The 24,492-nt window shown below is 42.8% G+C and overlaps 1 protein-coding gene across 12 annotated transcripts in view; it reads left to right on the forward strand.

Annotated features, from left to right (window-relative positions):
• The first annotated feature begins 1,148 nt into the window (after window positions 1-1,148).
• LOC128753362 (calcium/calmodulin-dependent protein kinase type II delta 2 chain) overlaps window positions 1,149-24,492 on the forward strand; it is a 30,872-nt gene continuing 7,528 nt past the window's right edge. For 2 of the 12 annotated variants that reach the window (XM_053854974.1, XM_053854975.1), the window contains exons 1-14: window positions 1,149-1,526; window positions 5,976-6,070; window positions 14,490-14,549; window positions 16,894-16,948; window positions 17,081-17,146; window positions 17,641-17,713; window positions 19,244-19,346; window positions 19,489-19,572; window positions 19,738-19,832; window positions 20,106-20,228; window positions 20,320-20,403; window positions 21,871-21,913; window positions 22,662-22,702; window positions 24,002-24,061. In XM_053854974.1, coding sequence (XP_053710949.1) covers window positions 1,465-1,526; window positions 5,976-6,070; window positions 14,490-14,549; window positions 16,894-16,948; window positions 17,081-17,146; window positions 17,641-17,713; window positions 19,244-19,346; window positions 19,489-19,572; window positions 19,738-19,832; window positions 20,106-20,228; window positions 20,320-20,403; window positions 21,871-21,913; window positions 22,662-22,702; window positions 24,002-24,061 — 1,044 coding nt within the window. In that variant the 5' untranslated portion in view covers window positions 1,149-1,464. The remainder of the gene's footprint in view (window positions 1,527-5,975; window positions 6,071-14,489; window positions 14,550-16,893; window positions 16,949-17,080; window positions 17,147-17,640; window positions 17,714-19,243; window positions 19,347-19,488; window positions 19,573-19,737; window positions 19,833-20,105; window positions 20,229-20,319; window positions 20,404-21,870; window positions 21,914-22,661; window positions 22,703-24,001; window positions 24,062-24,492) is intronic. The other 10 variants (XM_053854979.1, XM_053854981.1, XM_053854983.1 and 7 more) reach the window with 7 other exon arrangements.

A 24,492-nucleotide genomic window follows, 5' to 3' on the forward strand; every position in this document is an offset into this window, starting at 1 on the left:
CGTTTCTAAAGGTCAACAGGTGCCCCTAACAAGTGTCAACTATAGGTTCAAACATTTGCTGGTCACTGTTGGTGCGTCTTGTATTTTGAGGGGTTAGCCACCAATCAGCTTTGCTTTTCTCATCTAGAGGAGACGTGAAAGTGTGTAAACACTTCATTTACATCTATTTTGGGATCTTACCAAGGCGACAAAAGCTTTGGTACATCTTCACAGGTTACTATTTCACTGACTGTCTGTCCGCATCTATACACAAACATAGCTCCACTGACTCGCGTCTTATGTGCGACTCAGTCTGGTAAAACTAACTTTTTATCATTGTCTCTGATTAGTGCAAGTAATGCTTGCACATACTCATTTGTCCATTGAGGCGGAAAAAACAGCCTCATACGGGTATCTTACCTGAGATGAATCTTTAGGACAGGTCATTCTGGGGAGGCCATGCACTTGATGTGGCTCAAGATCTGCCAGGTAGGAAAAATTCAGTCTGCATCTAGCTCCTGCCCAATGTCTGTAGATTTTTTCACGGCACCAATTGGCGTGAAGCGTGAATACTGGCTGAGATTTTATTCCAGTCCCAAGATATGCACTTCTGATTTCATGATTTAGGTATTTAGTTAGTCATGGCACAGCTACACATCTATTCTTCCTACTGCTTCATTGTCTGCTCTAATACAGCATCAAAATGGGAGTCACATATCTACTGTATTGTGTATATATATATATATATATATATATATATATATATATATATATATATATATATATATATATATATATAAAAACATAAACACACACACACACACACACACACACACACACACACACACACACACATATATATATATATATATATATATATATATATATATATATATATATATATATATATATATATATATATATATATATATATGTTTTTTTTTCACAGGGACGATTCAATCTGCACTTAAATAAAACGACTTTAATGCATGTCATATTTTCGAGCAGCCCGTTCAACTCTGAGAGGACTGTTGCAAAAGGTTCCAAATCTGACTTGACTTCAGACTGACCATTCCAGCAGCAGCGCAGCAGAGTGTATCATTTTGGGCTTGTGTGGAGGCTGCGGGGGAAGGGGCGGGGCTGGCAGCTCAGCCGGGGGTCGGTGCGCTAGTGCGGCGCTGTTGCGAGCAAACAGACGAGGCTCGCTGCGCGGAACGGACACGCTCTGAGAAACACAGAAACTCCAGTCGAAGATGCCTCGTCTGGGAGGTCTGACTTTGCGCTACAACTGAGAGAAGCCAGGACGCAAGCACCAGAAGCTCCGCGGTCTCTGACAGCATCCCTGCTCACCGAGCTCCGTCCGTATCCGATGCGCTCCATTTGTGCATGAATCCTCGCCTGCAGGTTCTGGACAAAAACCGGACGCTGTCGACGACTGTGCGCGGTGGTTTCTGAGCGAACACACCCCTTGACATCTCCGTCGGGATGGCGTTGACTATCTGCACGAGATTTACGGACGAATATCAGCTGTTCGAGGAGCTGGGGAAGTAAGGAACCATGTTTTTTTATGATCACCGTTACTCTGCGAGAAGCGGTTATATAAGGGCGCGAGGACGCGGTGTATCGCTGCCGACACCAATGCTGGGTACACTCCAACAATTGTGTGTGTTTTTTTAATCCATCCCTGCTGCGGCTGGCGCATCTCTCGCTTGCACGGAAAACACCTCTCATTTTTAAGTGTGGAATGGCGAGATTTGGCAGCCCAGCCCCAGAGCAGCCCACGCCCCCCGCCAGAGACAGAAATACACCCAGCGGTAATGCGACAGGACATACTGATCAACATTCACCAAAATGAGCTGCGGTCAATTATAGACACGAGCAGGGAAACCCTCACCTCTCCCTCACTCTCTGACACACACACACACACACACACAGTCCCAGTGGTCTGCAGCACCGCCCCCGTCTTATGGAGAAGACATCTCTGAACCATCGACCTTCTGCATTAGTGATGATGTTCTGTTTTCATCAGGCATTAATAATGCACCCCGTTCTCTAATAGTGCATTCCAGCTCACCTGATCTTCCTCCCACACGTCCTCTTCCTCCTACAGACAAATCCGCTAAAATGGAAACGTCGCTCCACCAGCTCAGGTTCTCATGACGGCTGAAGACATGGGAGATAAACGGCACAGCTTGGAGGGATGTGTTTGCTTTCATATGGTTCCATATCATCTCATCTTCAGATCTTTGTTTGGGCGATTTCTCAGCGACAGAATAGGCTGCTGCAACACAACAGCCATGGGATCGACTGCACAAATGTAAAACAGCTGACCTGTTGTGTCTCGTGTTGGAGTTCTTGCTCTCTGCACACTCTTGAGCTGCGTGTTCAACTATTACATGCAACCACTTTTTGAAGTGGTTGCTGACATGAAAACTGAGGTCTAAATACATCAATGTGGGGATACACCAAAATGAAAACGAATACAATTTAAAGCGATGAATACTGAACAATACAATATCAAAGGTATTTTTTTTGCTGTTTTTTTAATGTCACATAAATATGTTTTCAAAGGTAGTTCATGGTTAGATGGTTGAATATTTTTAATATGTTTTTTAGAAGGCTCTAGATACTGCGATTCTGTTATCGCTCCCCAACTCTTTAAAAGAACGAAAACTTCAACAGCACTGAAGCGTCGCCATGGCGATGGTGGGAACCAGCCACCCTTGATACTTGACATCATGAGTCGGAAAGTCAAAATAATTTCGACTTGTGTTGAACTTCTACTGTTCTGTCACTAGCCAACTGGGCTGTGAGCTGCGGAGGATTGTCTCTGAGAATGGTGGAGTGGGTTGCCAGAATTTCATTAGCAGAGCTTGTTTCACTCACTTCTATTGCATTGGGTTGTTGATTTGGAGCAAAAATCATCGATCAGGCTGCTGTGCACGGTGTTTGAGCAGGTCTCACGCCACTATTCAGCTTCTGTGACTGCTGCTTTTTTTCCACTATTCAGCCACCCGATGTTTTGGTGCATCCCTTCATCAAAGGCATTACGACACTGCCAATGACAAAATCGTCACATGTCCCTGAGAGAAAGTTAGAGGACCCTAGTCACATGCCAGAGACGTAATGTCTCTGCAATATAAAGGAGCCATTTGAGGCGGTTCGGGCATCTTATTAGGATGCCATCTGCTGCCTCTGGAGGTTTTCCAGGCGTGTGTAACTGTGGGCGGACTGAGGAGCAGGTGGAAAGAAGGTTACCACTCTGACCTGGGAATGTCTCAGTCACTGCTGAGATTTGTTGTGTTGCCTTCTGAAATCAATTGTAAAAACATTCGTTCGGTCGTACACATAACACTTACAACAGATGGATAGGTGAGGATGAAAGTGATCGATATTTGATCACGTGTGAATATGATCCAGACATTACTGCTGAAACAATTTGTGAAATATGACGACACAACTAACAAAAAGACTGTGCAGTCAACTTGTCTGATGGCTTGTTGATTTTTTTTTATAAATAACGGAGTTAATATTGATATTATAAACCAGCTTTTAGATGCGCATAATAAAACAAAACAAAAAAATAATGAATAAGACACTAGAATATCGTAGAAGGGCCAGAGCAAAACGATTCGTTGACTAGTTGGCCTGCGACATGTAAGGGTTGGTGAACACAGCAACATGTCTGATCATAGTGTTTGAAATAGAATATATAAATAAATATGAAGAAAAATCTATGTACATTGTTGTCCACACTAGTATAGTGTTAACAGGTGTGTGGAAACTTTCGATCTAAATTTCAAAATGTGGTGTGAAAGGTGTGTGTCCCACATTTTCAACGTTTGTGGTCGCGATAGTTATGTAGAGCCATTTCTCTGAGAACGATGACGTCATGACTAGTTGACTAACAAACCCATCAGCCATTACTTTATTAGTCGCCTTGTTGTTATGGCCCTATTGGCATGTTGTTACTATTGCTAAATGATCATTCTGATGCAGCAATATTCATCGAGTTCATTGGGATTACTTCATCCTTAAATGAAAAATGTACACTCCACAAATCGCCACCAGCTGCTTATTTCCCCTCTGTCTACCTTAGCTCCAAGCCAGCAAAGGTCACAAGGTCACTCACATTAACACCCTCGGAGTATTTCATGTCACCAGCTGTCCTGAGTGTTGGACTGTGAGAGAGAGGATTGGAACCTGGAACCAAGTTTTCTGAGTTCTGATGAAGATTTGAGTAATATATTTGGTTCTTGGTTCAGTTCTCATCGGTCCAGCCACCTGTAGTGTCATCAGCACCTCCCAACATAAATCTTTTCCTGCCGCCAGTATACGTCTTTAAAATTGAATGTGAGGAATCCTTTTGTATTTCTGATCATTCGAATGATAGTAACGTGTGCACAACTCCTGTATTACGTTAGATTGATGATCCTGTTTTAACTTTATAGACACGTTCTTACTGTTGCTGAGCCACCATGTTGGAGCACAATGATCACAAGACTGTGAAAAGATTTAAATACAAGTGACAGCCATGTCAAAGTGCGACCCGACTCAGCAGCACACACATTAACGTATGCACTTCAGCGTGAACCGCTTTGCAGAAACCCAGGATAGTCAAGTGAAATTCTTATGTAACATGTTATGCTATGATAATTTCTTCAACAAATCCCCCATAAATTAGAGAGGAGCTTTAGTGGCAAGCTGCTCACTCCAGAGGAGGTTAGATAACATGGAGAGTAGTGATCAACTGCAGTGTCCTGAAGCCTCACGTATTTTACATATTAGAACGTTGATGCTCGCTACAATGGCGCCTTGTTCAATCAGGATCTGTGGCGGATAATGATGTGTATTCCAGGCCTAATCGCCCGTCTCCATCAGAGCCAGCTTCACTGTTCCTGATAGCTTTGATGCTGTCGGCAGCCAAAATGAGTCGGCTCTGCAGGAGAACAGATTTTTTTTGACAGTGTGCAAGTGTGTGCAAGGATGGAGATGGAGGTTGAATAGCTAATGTCATGTGCGGCCGCAGAGCCGAACAGAGCTGAGGCAGCGTCTTGGGCTGAATTTAAATATGAAACATGAGGCTTCCCTCCACATGAAACAAAGCTGGCCTAGTTTCTTATCTTCCTGAAGACCCCCAACATGGCAGAAACAACACAAGGATAGAAAACATCCGAAAGACACCAATACATTTGTTATATTACATTATATTTCGTGTGTCTATTTTTCCAGGTTTCCTTACAAAACACTTGACTGAGTGAGATTGAGATTTCTGGCCTGCCGTCCATGTGTGGGAACGTCTTGTGTCATTGTGTAGACAGAGAGTCAGTCATATTTCAATGCATCTCAGTGTCACACTTGGTCCAGTCAGAAGGGCTTTTGAATCAGGTGGGTGGATTTAATACCTTACTGATAAGGGAGCGCTGTATTAAGGTGAACAATAAACCAAGCTTCAGCTTCAAATAAGAGCAGGAATTTGAATTGTCTTCTGTTTAGTCCGATTCTCACTCCTTCTTTTGGCACTTGTATACTACCTAGAGATAGAAGCCCACATCTGACTGCTCACCAATGATGCTAACGCAAACATCCCCATCAAGATAGATTGTAGGTTTCAACCCAAATGTATAAAAACAGATAAACAATATGGTATCACAAGCTAAGAGCTCATACGGGACTGGAGCTACTTGATGGGTCTGCTGTGCATCACTGGTCACAAGAGAGACAACCACCACACACACACACTTTCAACACCAAACTGTTTTGGCGCTCACCATTTTACCTCCGTATGTTTTTCAACCATTGTAGGAAACCAGAGAGAACATTCGAACTCAACTCACATGTTTGCTGCATGAGCTGCCTTAAGACGGAGTGGAACCCACAACCTTCTTTCAGTGACGCCACAGTGGGAACCAGGACCTACTGAGCTGCTGCTAATGTCCTTATTTGTCTGTTATGTTTCATAAATCACAGAATAACATTGTCTGTTTTTATCCCAGGGGAGCCTTTTCTGTGGTCAGGCGATGTGTGAAGATTTCATCCGGTCAAGAGTATGCAGCCAAAATCATCAACACCAAGAAGCTTTCAGCCAGAGGTAGGAAGCACAAACACCTGGCAGTGTGTGGAATCATGTCTGATGGACCACGAAGATGCTGGGTTTATCACCGCAGAGAAGGAGTGATAGTCATATTCACCTGTCTGTTTGTTAGCAAAACAGGTACTCTGTTGGTACTCTCTTAAGTCCTTAGTGCGAGCGCTACTAGCTCTGTCTAGCTCTCTGTTTAATGTGTGCTGGTCAAGCGAGTTACTGGATCACGTACTGAATCATGTAGATGAACGTCATGTTGGACACTCACTGAAGGTGGTGCTCACAACTTGGGAGGAGATGAGCAGCTTGGTTCAGGTCAGTGCTCTCTGTTGAATCAGTTTTCCACCTAAATCTATCCAGGCAGCAGATCTAACTCCCAGTTTGGATGGAAACTCTTTTCAAAATCACCTTGTCTTGACGCTTGTCATACTTACTTTGCTCCTGGTCAGAAGAGGAAGTGGTGCAGCATGTCATGTTGGTCAAGGACACGGCGTCTCTGGAACCTCCTCAAAGAGTGCGTCTCGATGTGGCTGTGCATGATTCTGTGCTACCTATCCTTCTTGTCTCCCCTTTCTTAATGTTATAACTGCCACATAAGTGTGTGCGTGTTGTGCATGTGTTCCGAATTGATACAGGACTCTGGCTGGTCTCATCCTCCCAGGGGCAGAACTCCTGCGAAGCCGACCCAGTTCTTTCACATCCGTCACTGTAATTGTAGCCACTGGCCTGGTTGCCTTAGGCTTCTGCTACACACACACACACACACACACACACGTGCACGCTCAGTCGCCCACACACGCGCAGGCACGGGCACACATGACCCAGGAACAGCCTACAGCGGATTTGTGACTGCTAACCAATGGCACGCTGTTGTGTTGCTGTTTTTCCTTCCTCCCCTCCAGTGAAGTGGGAGATTACTGTCAGCACACAATAGTAAAATACATATACTGTATATCTGTGACTGCTATTACACATATTATTTTAAATCTCACATTTTGTTTATTATTATTATTATTAACTAGTAAGGTATATTTATTTTATTAGGCAGTATTTTAATGAAGATTCCTTCCTTTCGCCCTGTATGGCAATATTTTCCATTTTTGTTTGTATGAAAACATTTGTGCTCACAGTTGCCTCATGCTGTTTTAAATAGCTTTTTTTTGTTTTCCGTTTGCAGTAAGTGCATTTTTTGTATTCATTACTTGGCATATTAATTCGTATCATAAAGTTGTTCATATTGTATTGATATAAAAAGTCTAACTGCTCTTTTTAAATCTGAATACTACAAAAAAAACTATATGAAAAATAAATAGTTATAACTTATCAAATTGTTTATTGGAATGGGAATAAAAAGGAAAAAATAAAATACATTATTTGAAAAAACACTTTGCAACATGTCTTTCAGTTAATGGTATACATTTTGACATTTTTATATATATATATATATATATATAGTAAGTAATGTAAAGGAGGACAAAGAGGTTTCTGGCTGGGAGTGGGTGCAAACCTGCCAGCTACTGCTACTGTGACAAAGCAGTATTCTGGTTTCATAAGGGAAGTTGACTCAGCAGGATGATACATGATACATTGCGAATATATTACAATATTGTAAGCATTAATTGTAATGAGAGACATAATGCATTGCAATATTTTGTGCATGAAAAGGAGTTCAGTTAGACTTTTAGTGGACTTTCGCACTCCAACAGAGGAATGAACAGCTCCCTTACTCAAGGAAATGACAAATGACTTCAGTGTATATTGAGAGAGCTGATTTAAGAATATCAAGACACAATGACCAAGGATTGTGATATTTCAACATCACATATCGATACAATATTGCGCACAAGTATCTATCTACCTATCTATCTATCTGTCTGTCTGTCTGTCTGTCTGTCTGTCTGTCTGTCTGTCTGTCTGTCTGTCTGTCTATCTATCTATCTATCTATCTATCTATATATATCTTGATCAATGTTATTAGGCTTATATTTGCTCAGGCAAACAGTTTTGTGTGCATCAAATGCATTTTCCTCGCTATGAAACGTGACAGGTTTAGCAATGACAAAGAGCTGTCATAGCTGGTTACATGCATGTTTGAGAAATTTCTGCAAACTGACATTTACATTTTCTTTTTTATGCTGACCGGTCGGCAGCGTCCAACTGAGTGACTGAATTTTGTGAACGCCCTAAGTCCGTCCATATGCATCTGGTGAATGTATGCGCGCTCACACAAGCTCACATTGGGAGGTTTAATAGCAGCCATGCTGGCGTGTCAGATGTGGTCTTACCCTCTCTCTGCGATAAGCTCCGGAATTGCAACTCTGATTCCCCTCTCTGTGGCAAGATCATGACCTCCCCCAACCCAATCTCACGGTGTGTTTGCATGCTCATACAAGCGCGTGTTCTTGTATAAGTGTGTGCATATTACTGACAGGGCTTTATGAAAGGATTGCTAGCAGAAATGCAGGATGATCTTAGGCCCTGTGTGTGCATCCGGTGGTGCCAGCACACACACGCGTGGAGACCAGCTCCAGTGGTACAATCCACAGTCACAGCCTTCATTAAGAGCGGCAGATGAGTCAATGAAGGAGAGGAAGTGGTAGCGAAGGTTAGAAGCGGTGGAAGAGATACTGCGAGCTTATCTGTGTGTGGGAGTGTGTATTTGCATGCTTGGCATATCCCTCACAGCAGTGGAATATTTGTCCTCTCCGCTCATGCATGCATCAGGATCCTGACGTTGTGACTCTGTCTGCTAGCTTTGTCCCTTCACATTAGCTTCTGATAAGTGTTAGTGTGTGAGCGTCTCTTCCCACTGTTGTTTTGTACGTGTGTTTGTGTTCATCACAGAGCGGCAGAGGTTATGTGACACGCTCCGTTCATATTTCAGTCAAACTTTCATGGGGGAATGGGGCTAACTTTTTGGATGGTGCCTGGATCTACAAACAAATCCCCCCATTTATTTACTTTGTGGAAGCGGCACAGTCACGTGACCAGCCAATTTGATTTCTTTTACGGCGATTACACAGTTATGGAAGTTGCATATGCTTTGTATAATGGTGGAGCTGAGCACTGTCTAGTTCTTTTTTAATTCAGCTGATATTCATGATTAGACTTTGACAGTGGAGCAAGGTTGTCTTCAATGTAGTTTTAATAAAGGAAAATGTACTGATGTCTCAGGGATTTTATTGCTTTTCTGTTGTGATGTCAGGTGAAGGCCCAATAATAGACAATATTTTGTGTTCAAGTACAACATCATTTCTTGGTCCTGCAGTTTTGTTTCGTAGGCATGTCCTTTTTTTCCATGTCCTTCGCTTGACAATCTGATCTGATGCAACAAGACAGATAGGAAAATTGCATTTGGAGTGAGGGAGGATCTAAATTTTCCATCTGGATCAATAACTATTTTTATTTCACCATCTATAGTCATTTTAGGAAAGGAAGCAGGTGAGCTGAGGATCACATGACTCACTAGCCGTTGGAGGCTAAAAATATGTGCAGATATGCTCACTCCTGCTCTCCCTGGTGCACATGCACACACACACACACACACACACACACATGCGCAGCAGTGGAAATTGTCAATCCTTAAAAAAGCAGCCAGGTTTTTGTTGGGATGATAAATTCAGTTCTGTTGCCAGCCTGAATGTTTGGTACAAGTACTCAGTTGATACATAGAGATAGATATGACTGCCTGAAGGTGAGGATAAGGTATCAAGATGACCAGGAATCCCGGGGTCACATTGTAAACCCAGGAATTCTTTGTGACATTAACTGTTTCACCTAGTGGGATAAAAGAACGATGACCCATTCAGGCATTAAGAGGCTGGCCTCTTGAAAATATTATATCTCAGTACCTCAACCGACCAAATATTGTCGGCCCCTATTCATGTTGAAAATCGTTGATGAAAATCAACGTTGATAAGCGAGTGTCCTCTGCGATTGTTATCTAATCCTTGACCCTTCTTTTCTTGTAATCCAGCCGCGTGTCCAGGCCCCCTATGTTCCCTTTACCTGCACTTCACTCAACACGTTTATCTCCATGGTACACTTGGATTTAATACTTCTGCTGGCACAGTAACATTGTTTAGAGCAGTGAGATTACACTTTTTAGGAGGGTGGGACTCAACCTCACGATAAAGCAGATAGCATTGGTCAGATACACTGCAATTTGTTGCCTGACAGAAAAACATACAGATGCATACGGAAACACTCCCAAATCCTCTCTATGTAAATACTCATTTTCATAAGTAACTCATTATATAGTGGCATACACAACATCATTCATGTAATTGTCTCATATATGCTCCATTATTATCATTGTTTCAGTGTGGCGCTGAAACCTCAGGCAAGCATGTGACCCAAGGCTGTCTTCCCATGGTGGGAGGAAGTTCACGTCTATCTTCCAAACTCATTCACACATCACATATCACTGAGTGATAAGGCGAGAAAAAAGAAAAGAAAAGTCAATGAAATGACTGTGGCAGCTCACGTGACACCAGCAGGGATGTTCTGCAAGGATTTGAACAATATTTTGCTCATCACGCGTGACTGATGTTTCTGTTGACACTCCCCATAATAATCAAAATATAAAGACAGAAAAAGCTCCAGGAAACTGATGCTTGAAATTCACCCTCATTGCTTATTCAGCATAATCTCGTGGCTTATCCGTGATGAGTAATGATGAAGGTGTGATCAGTCTGTCTGAATATGCACCACAGGAAGACCAAACACTCAAATAAGGGTTCTGGTATCATAGAAACCTGAAGCTATTACACTGAGGGACCAGGTCTGTCTGTAAATGGCCTTGAAATGTGAGAGGTAGAAGCCTGAAAAATGTTGTAGTGGGATGTTTTGATGTGAAATTATCATCACCATTGAGCCCTTCTCTGCATTACCACCTTCTCTACTTCAAGGCCATTCTATTTTTACCAGCCATCGGACACGGGCCATGAATAAGATGATTTTGGCCACATCCAATCTGAGTTTCCATTCCAAGCCTCTCAACCTAGCTTGTGGACCTAAAATTGCATCCTTTTGAGTTTTTGTCCTTCATCACCTACTTGCAGATCTTATTACACTGTGTTAATCTGAAGTGAGGTCATCTTAAATTTGGCTTTCGTTAGACCTCCATGACAACTAGTGAAAAATGATTCACTTATATAGAAATGTTTATAAATGTGATTGTGTTTCGTAGATCCTGGCCTCCACTGAGGAGTTTGTTCCCAAAATAAGTTTACAGAGCTCGATAATGGGACAAAACTGGTGGTTAAATTTTGGGGGTGGTCAGGGTGACCATCTGGATCCACAAACCTTTGGATGGATTCATCCCTCTGTTGCTGCTGTAGTGCCAGCTTCACTTCAAGTTTCTAGTTTGCTTAGTGAATGCTGTGTAAACAAGTTCCAGAACGCTACTGCCACCTGTTGTCCAAGTCTGCATGTTTGAATTAGACTGTTCAGATTTAACTGAGATTTCAGGTGTCTAGTTGAGTAGCTGTGATAAAGGTTTGGGTGGAAGCAGCTTGGCGGAGGTCTGAGGGCTTCGCTAGTTCAGTTTTCTCAAATTGGTGGTTATCAGTTCTCCTTATAGCAGAAGTTAAAACAGACGTTTCAATGGCAACTAGTTTATAAATAGGGCAAGAGAGTAACCTCTGGTTGTTGAAGGGTCACATAGCTGAAGTGCAAATGCCAAGAAATAGATTGCTCTAGACTAGATCATTTATGACTGGACAGATGGGGAAGGACAACACTTGTCACAGTGCATTGTTTTGGAGCCAGTCTTTCAAGACACTGCAACGTGCTGTGAGACAAGGGATCATGGAATGTGGCAGACTCTGGAATAAAAGGCAAGGAGGTGGAACACTGTGGACTTTCTGTACATGAGTCATAATTTTGTCACCGCATCTGAGTGTCATAGACACAGACAGGCAGCTCAGTGGCGGCCAAATCCTTTCCTGAATAATAACCGTTGACTGTTGTTGCGTCAGAATGGTCTGTACCATCATATCAGGTCACATGTGACCTAAAAACAAGCCTCCGTCACTTTTATCACCATAAGCAAAAAAGCTCAGCGACATCGCGACAGTGGAAAGCGCAGTTTGTTGTGTCTTATTGTACATCAAAAGGGCCATCCTTAAAGACACACTGGATGTTGAAACCCTTGACAACCAAGGAACATAATGGTATTTTTTAAATGCCAGCTGGAGAAGTACATTACTAAAAGGCTGCATGCCTTCAGTGACAAGACGACCAAGAGAGCCAAAAAGTTTCAGTGTGTATAACCAATTCATCACGTACAGTTGGTAAAGTCCTTGGTTTTGTTGGTTATGTCGTTCAATACACACATATGTCTTCTACTAACATATATTAATATGTGTTAATAGTAATAATACAACAACATGACTTACAGCTTATGACAAAGCAAATTAGCGTGGCTACTATTACCTGTGATATGTTCTTTTGCAGGTGCTCAGACTCTTGTATACATTTTAAATAGATTTGAACTTTTGTGTTACAGCTTGTGGCCTGATAGCAACTCCAACGGCATTACAAAATAATGTTGCTAAGCAAAGAACATATGCTCTTGATCTTTAAACTTCAAATTTGAATAGTTTCCCTTATATTTATAGAAAAATAATTTATTTTTATTATTACAATTTTTCATCTAGTGTAAGCACCTACATTAATAAATACGATGGACCGCTGTGTTTTGAAATAAGATTCAAATGTTTTTAAGTCGACACTTCTCGAGAGTTAAGTTGCAAAGTCTGTGTGACGGTCATTTGCATGCAAGACTGGTTTCACTGCAGAGGAGAACAGAGGGCTTAGCTGTCTCTTTGATCGTTGCTGGAGATGCTAGACAACAGATGTCCAGCTAAAGGAGGAACTACCTGTGGAGGAAAGGAAGAAACTATCAGCAAATGAAACTCTTGTCTTGGGCTTCATCGGACCTATGACACATACTGTCACTACCCTAAGACCATCTCAGTGTAATCTGCATTGCCTGACCTTTTTAGAGGAAATCTCCCCATGGGCTTCATCCCCATCTACATGTGGTGGTTATATTTCCGCATTGTAGGAAGAAAAAAAATGACTTATTTTGTATGACATGGATAAGAAGAGCCCCCATCTGCTTATTCCTGCCACAGGGTTTGGGCACTGGACCCTACCCCTGCTACGTACAACCTCATGTGACCTTTGGTCAGCTACTGATGGAAACCACAGCTGGTTCAGAGTTTGCACCAAACCCAGCGTCGCCTCAAGATGAATTTGAATTGACAGCTGTCAAAACTGTGTCACACCGTGTGACAAAGTTGATGAACTTCAAACCTAGTCCAAGCATGGGCTGGGCTAGAGCATCTAATGTGGATCCATTCAGACATATTGTGCACCTAATTTTTCACCTCTATTCTGAACGACTTTGTCTTCATTCTTACACCCAAATATGATATTTACTTGATTGATAGTGCTATTATTCTGCAGTGCATCAGTTTAATAGCTCTTGGATCAGATTCGGTACTTGCTGGATTTGAAGGAGATGAAGTCCTGGTGTTGATACAAAGTCTCCACAGAGCACTTCTTCAACTTGGTGGCCGACAGAACAGCAGAAGGGACGATGGTGGGTGATCAGCACGTCTTTGGCCGCCCTGGTTATATCACAGATTTGGAAAGAAAGCTTGAAAAATCTACTGAACTTTAGACTGTTTTTCGCACTTTTTTTTTCCCTGACACTTTCCGCAGTTAGGTGGATGAATAATAGGTGTCCTATTTTATCCTGAAAACCGTTAGGACACTGTGCTCTTGCTGCTTTCTTCTCTCCTGCTTCAGAGGCAAAGGTAAAATGGGTCGCTTCAACCTACTGCGAGACTACTTTGTACTTCAGTAGCAACACGGCTGGCTCCACACAGAGATGTTGTGTATGCTTTATTGAGGGCGTGGCTTCTGTGGTGAGGCATTAAGAACTATGATTCTGCTTCTTCGGTTGGCATCATTGACCCTCCTCTGTCTTCACCTCCGTGGAATGTATTGCCTGATATGACGGTGGTGAACATGAACACAAATCTGCACATTTCACTTCTGACTTATTAGAAGAAACCACAATTGATTTTATGTTGAATTTGTCAGAACATCTGCCGCCGCTGGGTCTAATTTGACTTCAGGGCCTGGATTTTGAAATTGCTCATATTGGGTGGTGACAGGCGGAATTAATGTCATGCGTGACGTCCTGTGTTGCCAAACTGACAATGACACCAGGGAGCAAACTGTCAGGTCATATTAAGGCCGACAAAGATTTCAGCTGGAACAGGCAGAGCAGGAGCGCTAAGATGATGACTGTGTGTACCGGCGTCAGGTAAACACAGATGAGAGCTCCTGACGTCCAGATCATTCCTCTTCTCAGTCAACACGTTTTTAAATATTATCTCTCTTTCAGATCACCAAAAGCTGGAGAGAGAAGCGAGGATTTGTCGCCTTCTGAAACACCCCAACATTGGTGAGCTGCAATGCGCACAAACACACACACACTTTTTCTCAGGGGTCTCTGGTGAATGCGACTGCGGCTATTCATCTTCTGGACACTGTTATGAGAATGAGGGAAACTGAGCGTGTGCCTCCACTTGTGTGTGCGTAAAGCCAGGTATAATGATGATGTATCTTAGCTTTGCCAGCTGAGTCATCGCAAACACAGCGAAGCCCGACTTTTTAGAACCTCCAGAGCTTGTGGAGACCTCAGAACGGAACGTCTTTAAATGTTTTCCTACACATTTCCTTTATTTCTTCTTTTCTTGGATGCTGCATCTTCAGTCTCAGATCACATTCCAGAGACATTCTTGGAGTTTTGCTCGTGAAATGTAAATGAAGATACAATCTGATTCTCTTTCAACAAAGCGACTTAATTATGTTGAAAATGTCATGATAATCTACATTTTTCAGACAAAGTAATTACATCTGCCCTGTGTCAAACAGTGGTTACAATTGGTGCGAGCCGACTGCTGTGCAAATGAAAGTGTCATTCTCGGCACCAGAGAGTTTCTGTAGATGAATGAATGTATATAACACATTATTTAGGAATCTTTATTTTACTACGTTTGGCCTATTTGTACGATTCTACATGCGAAATGATGAAACGGCTAATTGTTACATTGTATATATTTAACCACGCCCAGTGTTTTACATCTGATCCCAACATTTCAAGCGTGATTTCGCCTTCCAAAAGAGTAGACCGCAGGCCAATAAGCATGTGGGCCGTAAACAGCCATGTCTGCTGAGGCCAGCCAGAAATGTCTAACATATCAATAACTATTGTATTAGAAGGAACACTGGATAGCATACGCAAATCCATGTGTGAGTCGCTAAGGATGAGGATTTCGGATTAAGTTTTGAAACCGGAGACATCTGTGTATATAGCAATGGAATCGACGAAAACTGCTGACTGCTTTTGTGAGTCCAGTCATGTGTAATCTCTCACCACAAACTCTGACCTTTCCAGAGTAAAGGAAGCAAAGGTGACAAACAAAACCACGAGAGAACCCTGGTAGAAATTACAGACCAGTCTACACACAGACGAAAACCATAGAACCAGCCAATGTTTCCTGTCAGACGCTTGTTTACATGGTGATGGCACTGTTGCCGCCTGAGTACAACAACTTTTGGACATGGGGTGCAGAGTGAGAACGTTTGGCGACGATACTAGCTTAGTCACTGTGTAAAGGCTCATCTCAGACTGGAGCATGAGCATCTCTTCTATATTCTGCATTGGCTAATCATTCTCATCCACACGACAAAGGTGGAATGACTCGACAATGAGGTGACTTAGACCTGACACATTAGCTACTAGGAGCAAGGAACGTAAAGACACCAACAGACAATATGTAAACAAAAAGCCACCATGTCTTCAGAAAGGTCTTTTTTACGATGTTGCAGATGTAAATGATACTCTACTGCATTCATGCGGACCATAATAAGAACAGCGAATGACATGCTTTGCAAATCATTTTACTTAAAAACGCTCTCTGGATTATAGACAACCATCACTCCACATGAAGTGTCACACTCACTGTTTGTTTTGCTCTCACTTGAAATTTTGATGTTGCACTTCGATGAGTGGATGACAAACATGTCACATTTATGGACGTTGAATATTCATACCTGATAAATCTCGTTCACAAAATGGTGTTGCTATCACTGAAACACTCCATACATCTGATAGGTCACCATTACTCAAGCATCCGTCCCAGCTAGCTGGGTGCCCTCTTAGTGGAAGAGTCATACTTCACCTGCTCACATTCAACATGCGCCTGTGTGCCGTCTTGTTGTTGTTGTACGTTCAGAGATTTTCTTGCAGCATTTGAAAACAATATATTCATGCTCAAGGTTTCTTTTTCAAGTTTGTGAATTGATGGACTTTCTTTGGGAATGTATGAAAGTTATCTTATGTTAAGATAAGAAATGACTGTATGTGCATGTCTGTGTTTTGACATGTCAAAATCAGGGGTAGCTTGATGCTGACCGAACGTAATGACAGATTGAGTCGCAGAACATTAACGTTAAGGTAGTTGTTGATCCGTAAAACAGGTGGAAAGATGAGATATGAATGTAACTTTTGTAAATTTCAGCAATAATTCATCGTAGTTTGTTTATTTTCTGTTCATCAAAACACACAAATGTTTAAGGATGTAAAAAGCCCCCAATTGTGTCTAGATACCACAGGATTGAACCATATATTCTTTTGAGTTCAGGTACAAGATTCAAGTCCTTGCTCTTCACTCAGAAACAGTTTGGAAAGAAAAACACTGCAATTTATTTTAAAGTCTCCTTTGTCTGAAATTCTGTTACAGTGCGGCTGCATGACAGCATATCAGAGGAAGGTTTCCACTATCTGGTGTTTGATCTGTGAGTATCATAAAGCGGCATGTTCAGAGACGCAACCCCATCTATGCGCTGGCGCTCTGTCTGCAGCTAACAGTGCTGTCATTTTGAGACCAAAAAAGACTTGAATTCAAAGTTGCGTTCCGTTGTTGACAGAGTGACAGGTGGCGAGCTGTTTGAGGACATCGTGGCCAGAGAGTACTACAGCGAGGCAGATGCCAGGTAGTGTTACTGCAAGTACACATCCTTCATACACTCACAGATCAGCATGGAGAGAACAGCCATGTGTGCGCCTCTGCGTTTGTGAGCTTCACATATGGTCTCAGAGGTGTGATACAGCTGCTCGGCCTCTCAGGCATCTCCTGCAGCTATTTATAAAGGTGATTAATGACATATAGCCAGTGTATTAATCATAAACTGTACAGTTTTCCTGAGAGAGACCAAGACGTCTTTTTTTGTCAGCACATGTCTTTGCTCGGTTTAGGCAACTGAAGCACTCAGACATGTTAGATGTTGTGGAAAATGGCCGGTTATTTAAAGCCATTAGTCGCCGAGCAGCTTTGCACTCGAGTGATTCACTGAAGAAACATACCGGGATATTGTTTCCTCTTTACTTCCAGTCAATTTAAGACGCTTGATTTCGCTGTATTTGACCCTGCCTGCCTATCTCACCATACGTGGCATTGAAACCTTGCCCCCTGCTCTCCTGCCCTCAGCCACTGCATACAGCAGATTCTGGAGAGCGTCCATCACTGCCATGTCAATGGGATCGTCCACAGGGATCTGAAGGTTTGTATGTTGGTGTGATGTCAAGTTCTCAACCTCCCCTTCAGATGTCTTCGGTTCACAGCGACTCACTGTGTTGGTTCTGTGACGTTTGAAGGAAACTGTCAAACCTGCCTTTCACTTCCAACTATGAAACCTGTCTCCTCATCGAATGTTACTGGAATAAGTCAAGAGGGTCCTTGTTAGGGAGAATGTGGGGTCATGGGCTGTTTGGCATCTGACTTAAAACCAGACCTACAGCGAGAGAACACATTGGAAAAGGAATGCAATTCATTCATTCATGAAGTACTGTCAAAAACAAGACTTAAATCAAGGGATCCTCGGGATAAAGAAGAGGCCCACATAACCCTGTAGGTACAGTATTCAACAAGAACACAGCAGTAATGTGAATTTACGATGGCTCTCCATTACTAAAATAACGGCAATCCTATGTTAAAAAAGCTTTTCTCAGAAATTCGAATGCATCTTTACCCTAAGTTGGGAGAAATATTTAACATTGTCAGCAGAAGCAAATAGTCATTTGTCCTTTTTTTTAAGGGTTTTCTAATGATAATTATAAATTCTACTTCCTAGTTTTTTGTCATGTGATGATGCCTCACGTAGCTTATTGACTTGTTTCTTAACTAATATTAAGCACCATTTTCGTCCGATATAGTCTTCAGTTTTGGCCAAGATTTTTTTGTCATCTGAAACATGTAGGCAGGCAATGTAAAGAGGTCATGTACAAAAAGAAGCGGCTTCAAAGTGACACATTAAAAATGCATGCTTATGTCAGGAATGCACACGTTGTGAAGTGAACCGTCCGATCTGGTGGATGATCTGGCTCATTACGTTCAGTGTTGTCTGTTCTGAAAGTATAAATTATTGACCTGTTTGTGGCAGGCATCCTATGGTGTCTTCTATGTGCCATAAAATGAGTTTTCACAGGCTGTCTGCGTCTCTAAATGTTAAGAAATGTATTATTCAGCAGAGATACGCAGTGACTGCCCTGAGGTCACAGAAGACCTTTCTGCAGCTTCGCCTCTCTGTGTGTCTGTTTGTGGAACAGGGGACTTAAATATAATGCGGGATTGAGCACATTTCATCTGTTTCAACCGGCTGACACACACACACACACACACACGCACACACACACACACACACACACACACACACACACACCTGTTACCGTCTCCCTGCAGTGTGCACTTTGTGTCTCATCGTGAAATTAAACAGTGGGTGTGTGTTACTGCGGATAAACACCATCCACTGCTTTAAATCCACCCACTGTGGGAACAAGTCCACTGCTGGAGTAGACAAACGTCTGTGACCTTGTTCCAGTTGGGTTTGGTCTGTGTCACGTTGTCATTCGTGTGGCGTAAAAAAGAAGCTGCCCAAGACACAGATTTGAGATCAGTTTAGCAATGTTGACCCCTAATCGTTTCCGTTAGGATTTTGGCTTTTGCTAATCTGATTTTAGATCTGTGTCTGTCGGTGGCTTTTTCCCAGAGTGTGACCTCTCACCTCTAACCTGTTTGACTCCGCCCCCCCCAGCCTGAGAACCTTCTATTGGCCAGTAAGCTGAAGGGGGCGGCGGTCAAGTTGGCTGACTTTGGGCTGGCAATCGAGGTGCAGGGGGACCAGCAGGCGTGGTTCGGTGAGTATTCAGCACCACCTGGATTTAGCCGACAAGATTCCCACCAGTCATTCAAAAGCAGATCAAGTAAGAATATCCGCCTGGGAACTGAACTCCCACCTGTTACTCCGCATCTTCTCCCTCCCTTCATCAAATCCTCCAGGTTTTGCCGGGACACCGGGATACTTGTCTCCGGAGGTACTTCGAAAAGACCCATATGGGAAGCCAGTGGACATGTGGGCGTGCGGTAAATATATTTAGTAAATCCTGAATTCAGGTGTGAATGTGAAGCTGATGTAAGGACGGTAGATGGGAGATATTTAGCTCAAATGAAAATGAGGGAACACAGAAGGAGGAAAACACAAAGTATTTGCTGAAACATTCTGACTGTTGGATCGTGATTGTATTGCAGGGGTTATTTTATACATTCTCCTTGTTGGTTACCCACCATTTTGGGATGAGGACCAGCACCGCCTCTATCAGCAGATCAAGGCTGGGGCCTATGATGTAAGCATTTTCCCTTGTGTGTTTACAAACACCACGTCACTGGACAGTAGCCTCAGCTGAAACTCTGTCACACTTCCGATGTGTATTTTTACTAGCCGTCAATGTTTTGTTGTCTCCAGCTTTTTGAAGCTGCTCTTATTGCAGTGATTTCTCTTCCCGCACTTGTGTTTGTCTGTGTCCCCTCTCCAGGAGCACAATATTACAAGTGGTGGCGAGTTAAATTAAGTTGTTGTTCACCAGAGGAATCGGTCTAAATCTATTATCATTTGTCAGTTTCCGTCGCCGGAGTGGGACACTGTCACACCGGAGGCCAAAGATCTGATCAACAAGATGCTGACCATCAATCCCAGTAAACGCATCACTGCCACCGAGGCTCTTAAACACCCCTGGATCTGTGTATGTGTCACACACACCAGAGGAGCGTCTGGGATTTAATTTAGTTCACCCCGGTGCTATTTTCAATTCGCTTTATCTTATTACTTTACAGCAACGCTCCACGGTGGCGTCCATGATGCACAGACAGGAGACAGTGGAGTGCCTGAAGAAGTTCAATGCCAGGAGGAAACTGAAAGTGAGATTGTTGTTGTCTTATGTCTGCAACAATGCTGTGAATGATGACTCTACATGGGGGAGTGTCTTCCAGTGAAATTCACATCCAGACAAGACATTTTCATCGTTGAGCTGAACGATAAATCTTATCGTTTATGAACATTTAACATATTCACATTGTGAAATCAATAATGCCTAATTCCCTGCTGGCCCTGAACTGCCTGCTGGATCCCCATCATACAGCGCTTTCTGCCAACTATGACACAGCTGGTCAGCATCATACGTCACCCAGCCACAAGGAGAACATGCAAACTCCATGCAGAAAGCCCCCCAGTCCCGGGAATCGGACCCGCAACCTTCTTGCTGCACAGCGAGATTGCAAATCACTAGCCCCCCGTGTGACCCCTAAGATACATATACATATTAGTTTCTTCCTCCTACAATTCTCCTACAGTGCATTGCTGAAGGCTATGAAACTGGAAAGGGCCATATAAAATTATGTAATAAAATATAAACATATTCACATTATTTTCAACATGTAGCATTGTAAAATTCCGAAGAATAATACAGTGGGACCTGGAAACTGGAGCACTCGATCAAAAGATGAAAAAAACTGTGCCTGCCCTATGTGACATTAGACTTTACAACAGTTTTGCACTGCTTTTGTCTTCGATTTCTGTGATGTGCGGGACGTTTCTTGTTGAGTTTCACCTGAGTCTCAGCTTTGGCACATAGGTCTGCCTATGCACTGCAATGGTGCAAGTGGGCTCTCCTGAAAGTGACATTTAATGGTTGGTTAGTTTGTAATTCGAGTTTAGATATCTCTGGAAGTGATGCCAACAGATTCATAATTTTATCCCAGGGGTCCAGGAACTTAGTATCAAGTGAGAAAGAAAGGATAAATGAGATGTTACTCTCCTTGAAGAGACAACTTGGCTGCCAAGTTTAACAAAACAAACATTCCTTTCTCTGGTGCGCTGCTATTGTATGTGGGCGTTGCTTTCAAAAAAGCTGCTTGTTTGTGCCTCACTGCCGTTGTGACGTTGCAACCTCACAGGTTGACCATGCTTGTGGGGTCTTAATAAGCTGGACTTAGACTTACGCACTGGACCTGTCTGACAGACAGGTTTTTTACATGTATTCTTGGTGCGGATACATTAATATGACAGCAAATAACCACCTAAAAAAAGTCACACAGTCAGGAGGCTGAGCTTGGGAGCTCCTCCTAGTTTAATATTGTGTGTTCAAAAAGATATTTGGTCTTCTAAAGACAAAACACGCGTAAAAGGGTCAAATGAGGTCTAACAGAAGAGGCTTTCCCACAATGGCTTCATGGCTCTCCCTGCATCCAACTCACACGGACACTAACATTTTACTGAATCAATCTTTTTTTCCTTGTTCTCGATGTCCTACCTTCCTTTTAATCAACCTCTCCAATTCTTTCTATCCTTCCTGCCATCACTTCTCCTGCTCTTCCCTGCTGTTTCAGGGAGCCATTTTGACCACTTTGCTGGTTACACGCAACTTTTCAGGTACGGTTTTTTATCTGGCGCCTGATCCTGAAAACCACATCAATATGTTTCAAGACTCTTGTAGACTCATGAGAGAATATAAAAGAGTGAGACTCAGACTGAGTCACTCCTTCAATCTATCAAATCTGGGATGAATAATTTTGGTTAACATCCGTACTCTTTCACTTCCTGTGCTAAAGTTCTTGCATGAGCCGTCTCTCTCCTTCATGATGTCGTAACTTGTGTCTCATTGTTTTTTTTTTAATTTTCTTCCTTTTCTTCATTTTTATTTGCCTTGGTTTGGATTATGGTATCACTTGGAGGTAAGCGTTTTTGGTATGACAGAGGGAACTAAGTGAGATGATCCTGTTCAGTGAGTGCATGATGATGCTCTGAAGGACAACTGCAGAACATCATAGAAAACCTTAGGAGAAAAGCATGGAGTTTTAAACGACAAGGGCCTAAAAATGATAGTCATACACTCATAAGTGCATGTTTCAGCACATAAGTTTGCAGGAGATTAGTGGCACCAGTCAACACTCAAGACTTCTAAAGCCAACCCTCTTCTAAAGGGTTGAGTTCGGACCCACCCTGCATAATAACAATTCTGTTAACAGCATTTGTTGTGTTACATTATTGATCCAGCACTCTCTTTGAGCTCTGGGGTTTGAAGAGAAGCACCTTTGACTGAGATGCTTGCTGCATGTTCAACTATCCAGTGACTGAGCATCACCCCCCTGACTCTTGTCTCGTTCACTTTGTTCTGCAGCAGCCAAGAGTTTACTGAACAAGAAGGCAGATGGTGTTAAGGTGAGTCTCATTTCACTATAAAATGAATTGAATCTTGCATTATTCTGTTTCTACTTTCATGTTTCTAAGGTGGAAACTATGATGCATTGTGCTCTAGAATGTCATTCAGGGACAGTCTCTTCAAGCAGCAGGTGTTGTTGGTTCCTTCCCTTATTTATTTAGCTTTCTTTGGGTGGATTTTGGCTCAGACGGGGCCTGCTGGAGCTACGTGCCTGTATGTTAGTGAGAGCAAAACTGGCAGGCTCACCCACACGGTACACAATCCCTTCTACTCCGTATTAAATCACAACATTGTCTCTGAAAAACGTGGAGGTGAGAGTTAAATATAGATAAACAACTGCAACTGAACCCGAGCTCATAAGGAGTTATGAACTGCTTGTATCACTTTGAGTAACCTGATTTAATGTGAGCAAAATGGCAGCTATCACTAGAAATCGCCAGTGAAACAGGCTCCTAGTGTGTACGGCCGCAATAATCGTGAACCCACTCAGCTCACGTAGACATCACATGTTGTTCAGGAAAGGTTCAGGGTGGGCGTGATGACGCTCGGTACGTCTTCCACCAGCCGAGGCCAACTTGTGTAACGGATGTTTAATGGGAATTGACGTCATAATTCAGAGAACTGAGAAGCGTGGCCCAATTAAAGGCTTAATCTTTGGTGTCCACTGGCGCTGAGCTGGGAGGATGTCACTCACATGTGGAGATGCAGTATGATATTTTCAGCGTCACAGAGATGAAGGCTTTCAGAGACATAATCTGCCTTTTCATTTTTCTGTGAATGAAATGTTTGCCAAAGAAGTATCTTTCGTATGTTTTAAACTTAAACAGCTTCTGGGATGAGGTGTTCAGAGGTCACATCTGGCGTGTAATACTGTGGTATCTGGCCCCTCAGAAGTGATGGCTTGCTGGTGAATAGCGCTCCCATGACTTACACTATAAGTTCCATCATGCGCTGCAATATCTGAAGCTCTCATGCTAGCTAACTTTGTAAGAGACAAACCTTTAAATTTGTTGTCCTGAGCCAGCCAGTCAATATAAAGACACGACACAAGTCTCTACGTTCGATCGATGCAATCATTTTATTTTTCCTCATGGACTCAGATTTACACAATACTGGAAAGTCACTGTTGTGTTTGACCCGCTATATGTCGTGGAAAAAAAAGAGGAAAAGGATGGATTGCTGAATAGGGTATGAAGTCACACACTTGTCCACGTGCACATCAGCACATGAGTCAGAATGATCCCTTTGACCTCTGTAAGGTTGAAAAGTGTGTGTATGCTCTACACTACCCCCTGCAGGTCAACAACAAAGCCAACACAGTGACCAGTCCTAAAGACACTGGCCCTGCCCCTGCACTGGTATACACACTCACCCGCACTGACACCTTCACCCCCTTTTACAACCACACCTTGCTGTCAACCACACTTGGATTTGTACCAAACCTTTTGCTCTTTATTCTCAAACCGAGTAGAGATGTCGATGATCAGCCTCCAATTTTCAACTTTCCCTGACTGAAATTGTGCATGGACGCATTTGAAATGGCATTTTGGAACAAGTGGCTACTTATTTAGATAAGACATGTTCGAGGTCACGACTGCACAAGTACAGATCAAACTCTCACACCAACACTGTGCATGTCCTTCAGTGAACCGCCGTGCTTGTACTGTAGCTGTGGACACCAAGGCTGCTGTGGCTGTGTCTGTGCTTGGATGGTGGCTTGTTGTGTCAGTGTGATGCTGCATATTCCCCAGCGGCTTGGCCCTCACCGATTGGCTGCTGCATGGTGTCT

Source organism: Synchiropus splendidus, chromosome 2, assembly GCF_027744825.2.
Source record: "Synchiropus splendidus isolate RoL2022-P1 chromosome 2, RoL_Sspl_1.0, whole genome shotgun sequence".
Lineage (NCBI taxonomy): Eukaryota > Metazoa > Chordata > Actinopteri > Syngnathiformes > Callionymidae > Synchiropus > Synchiropus splendidus.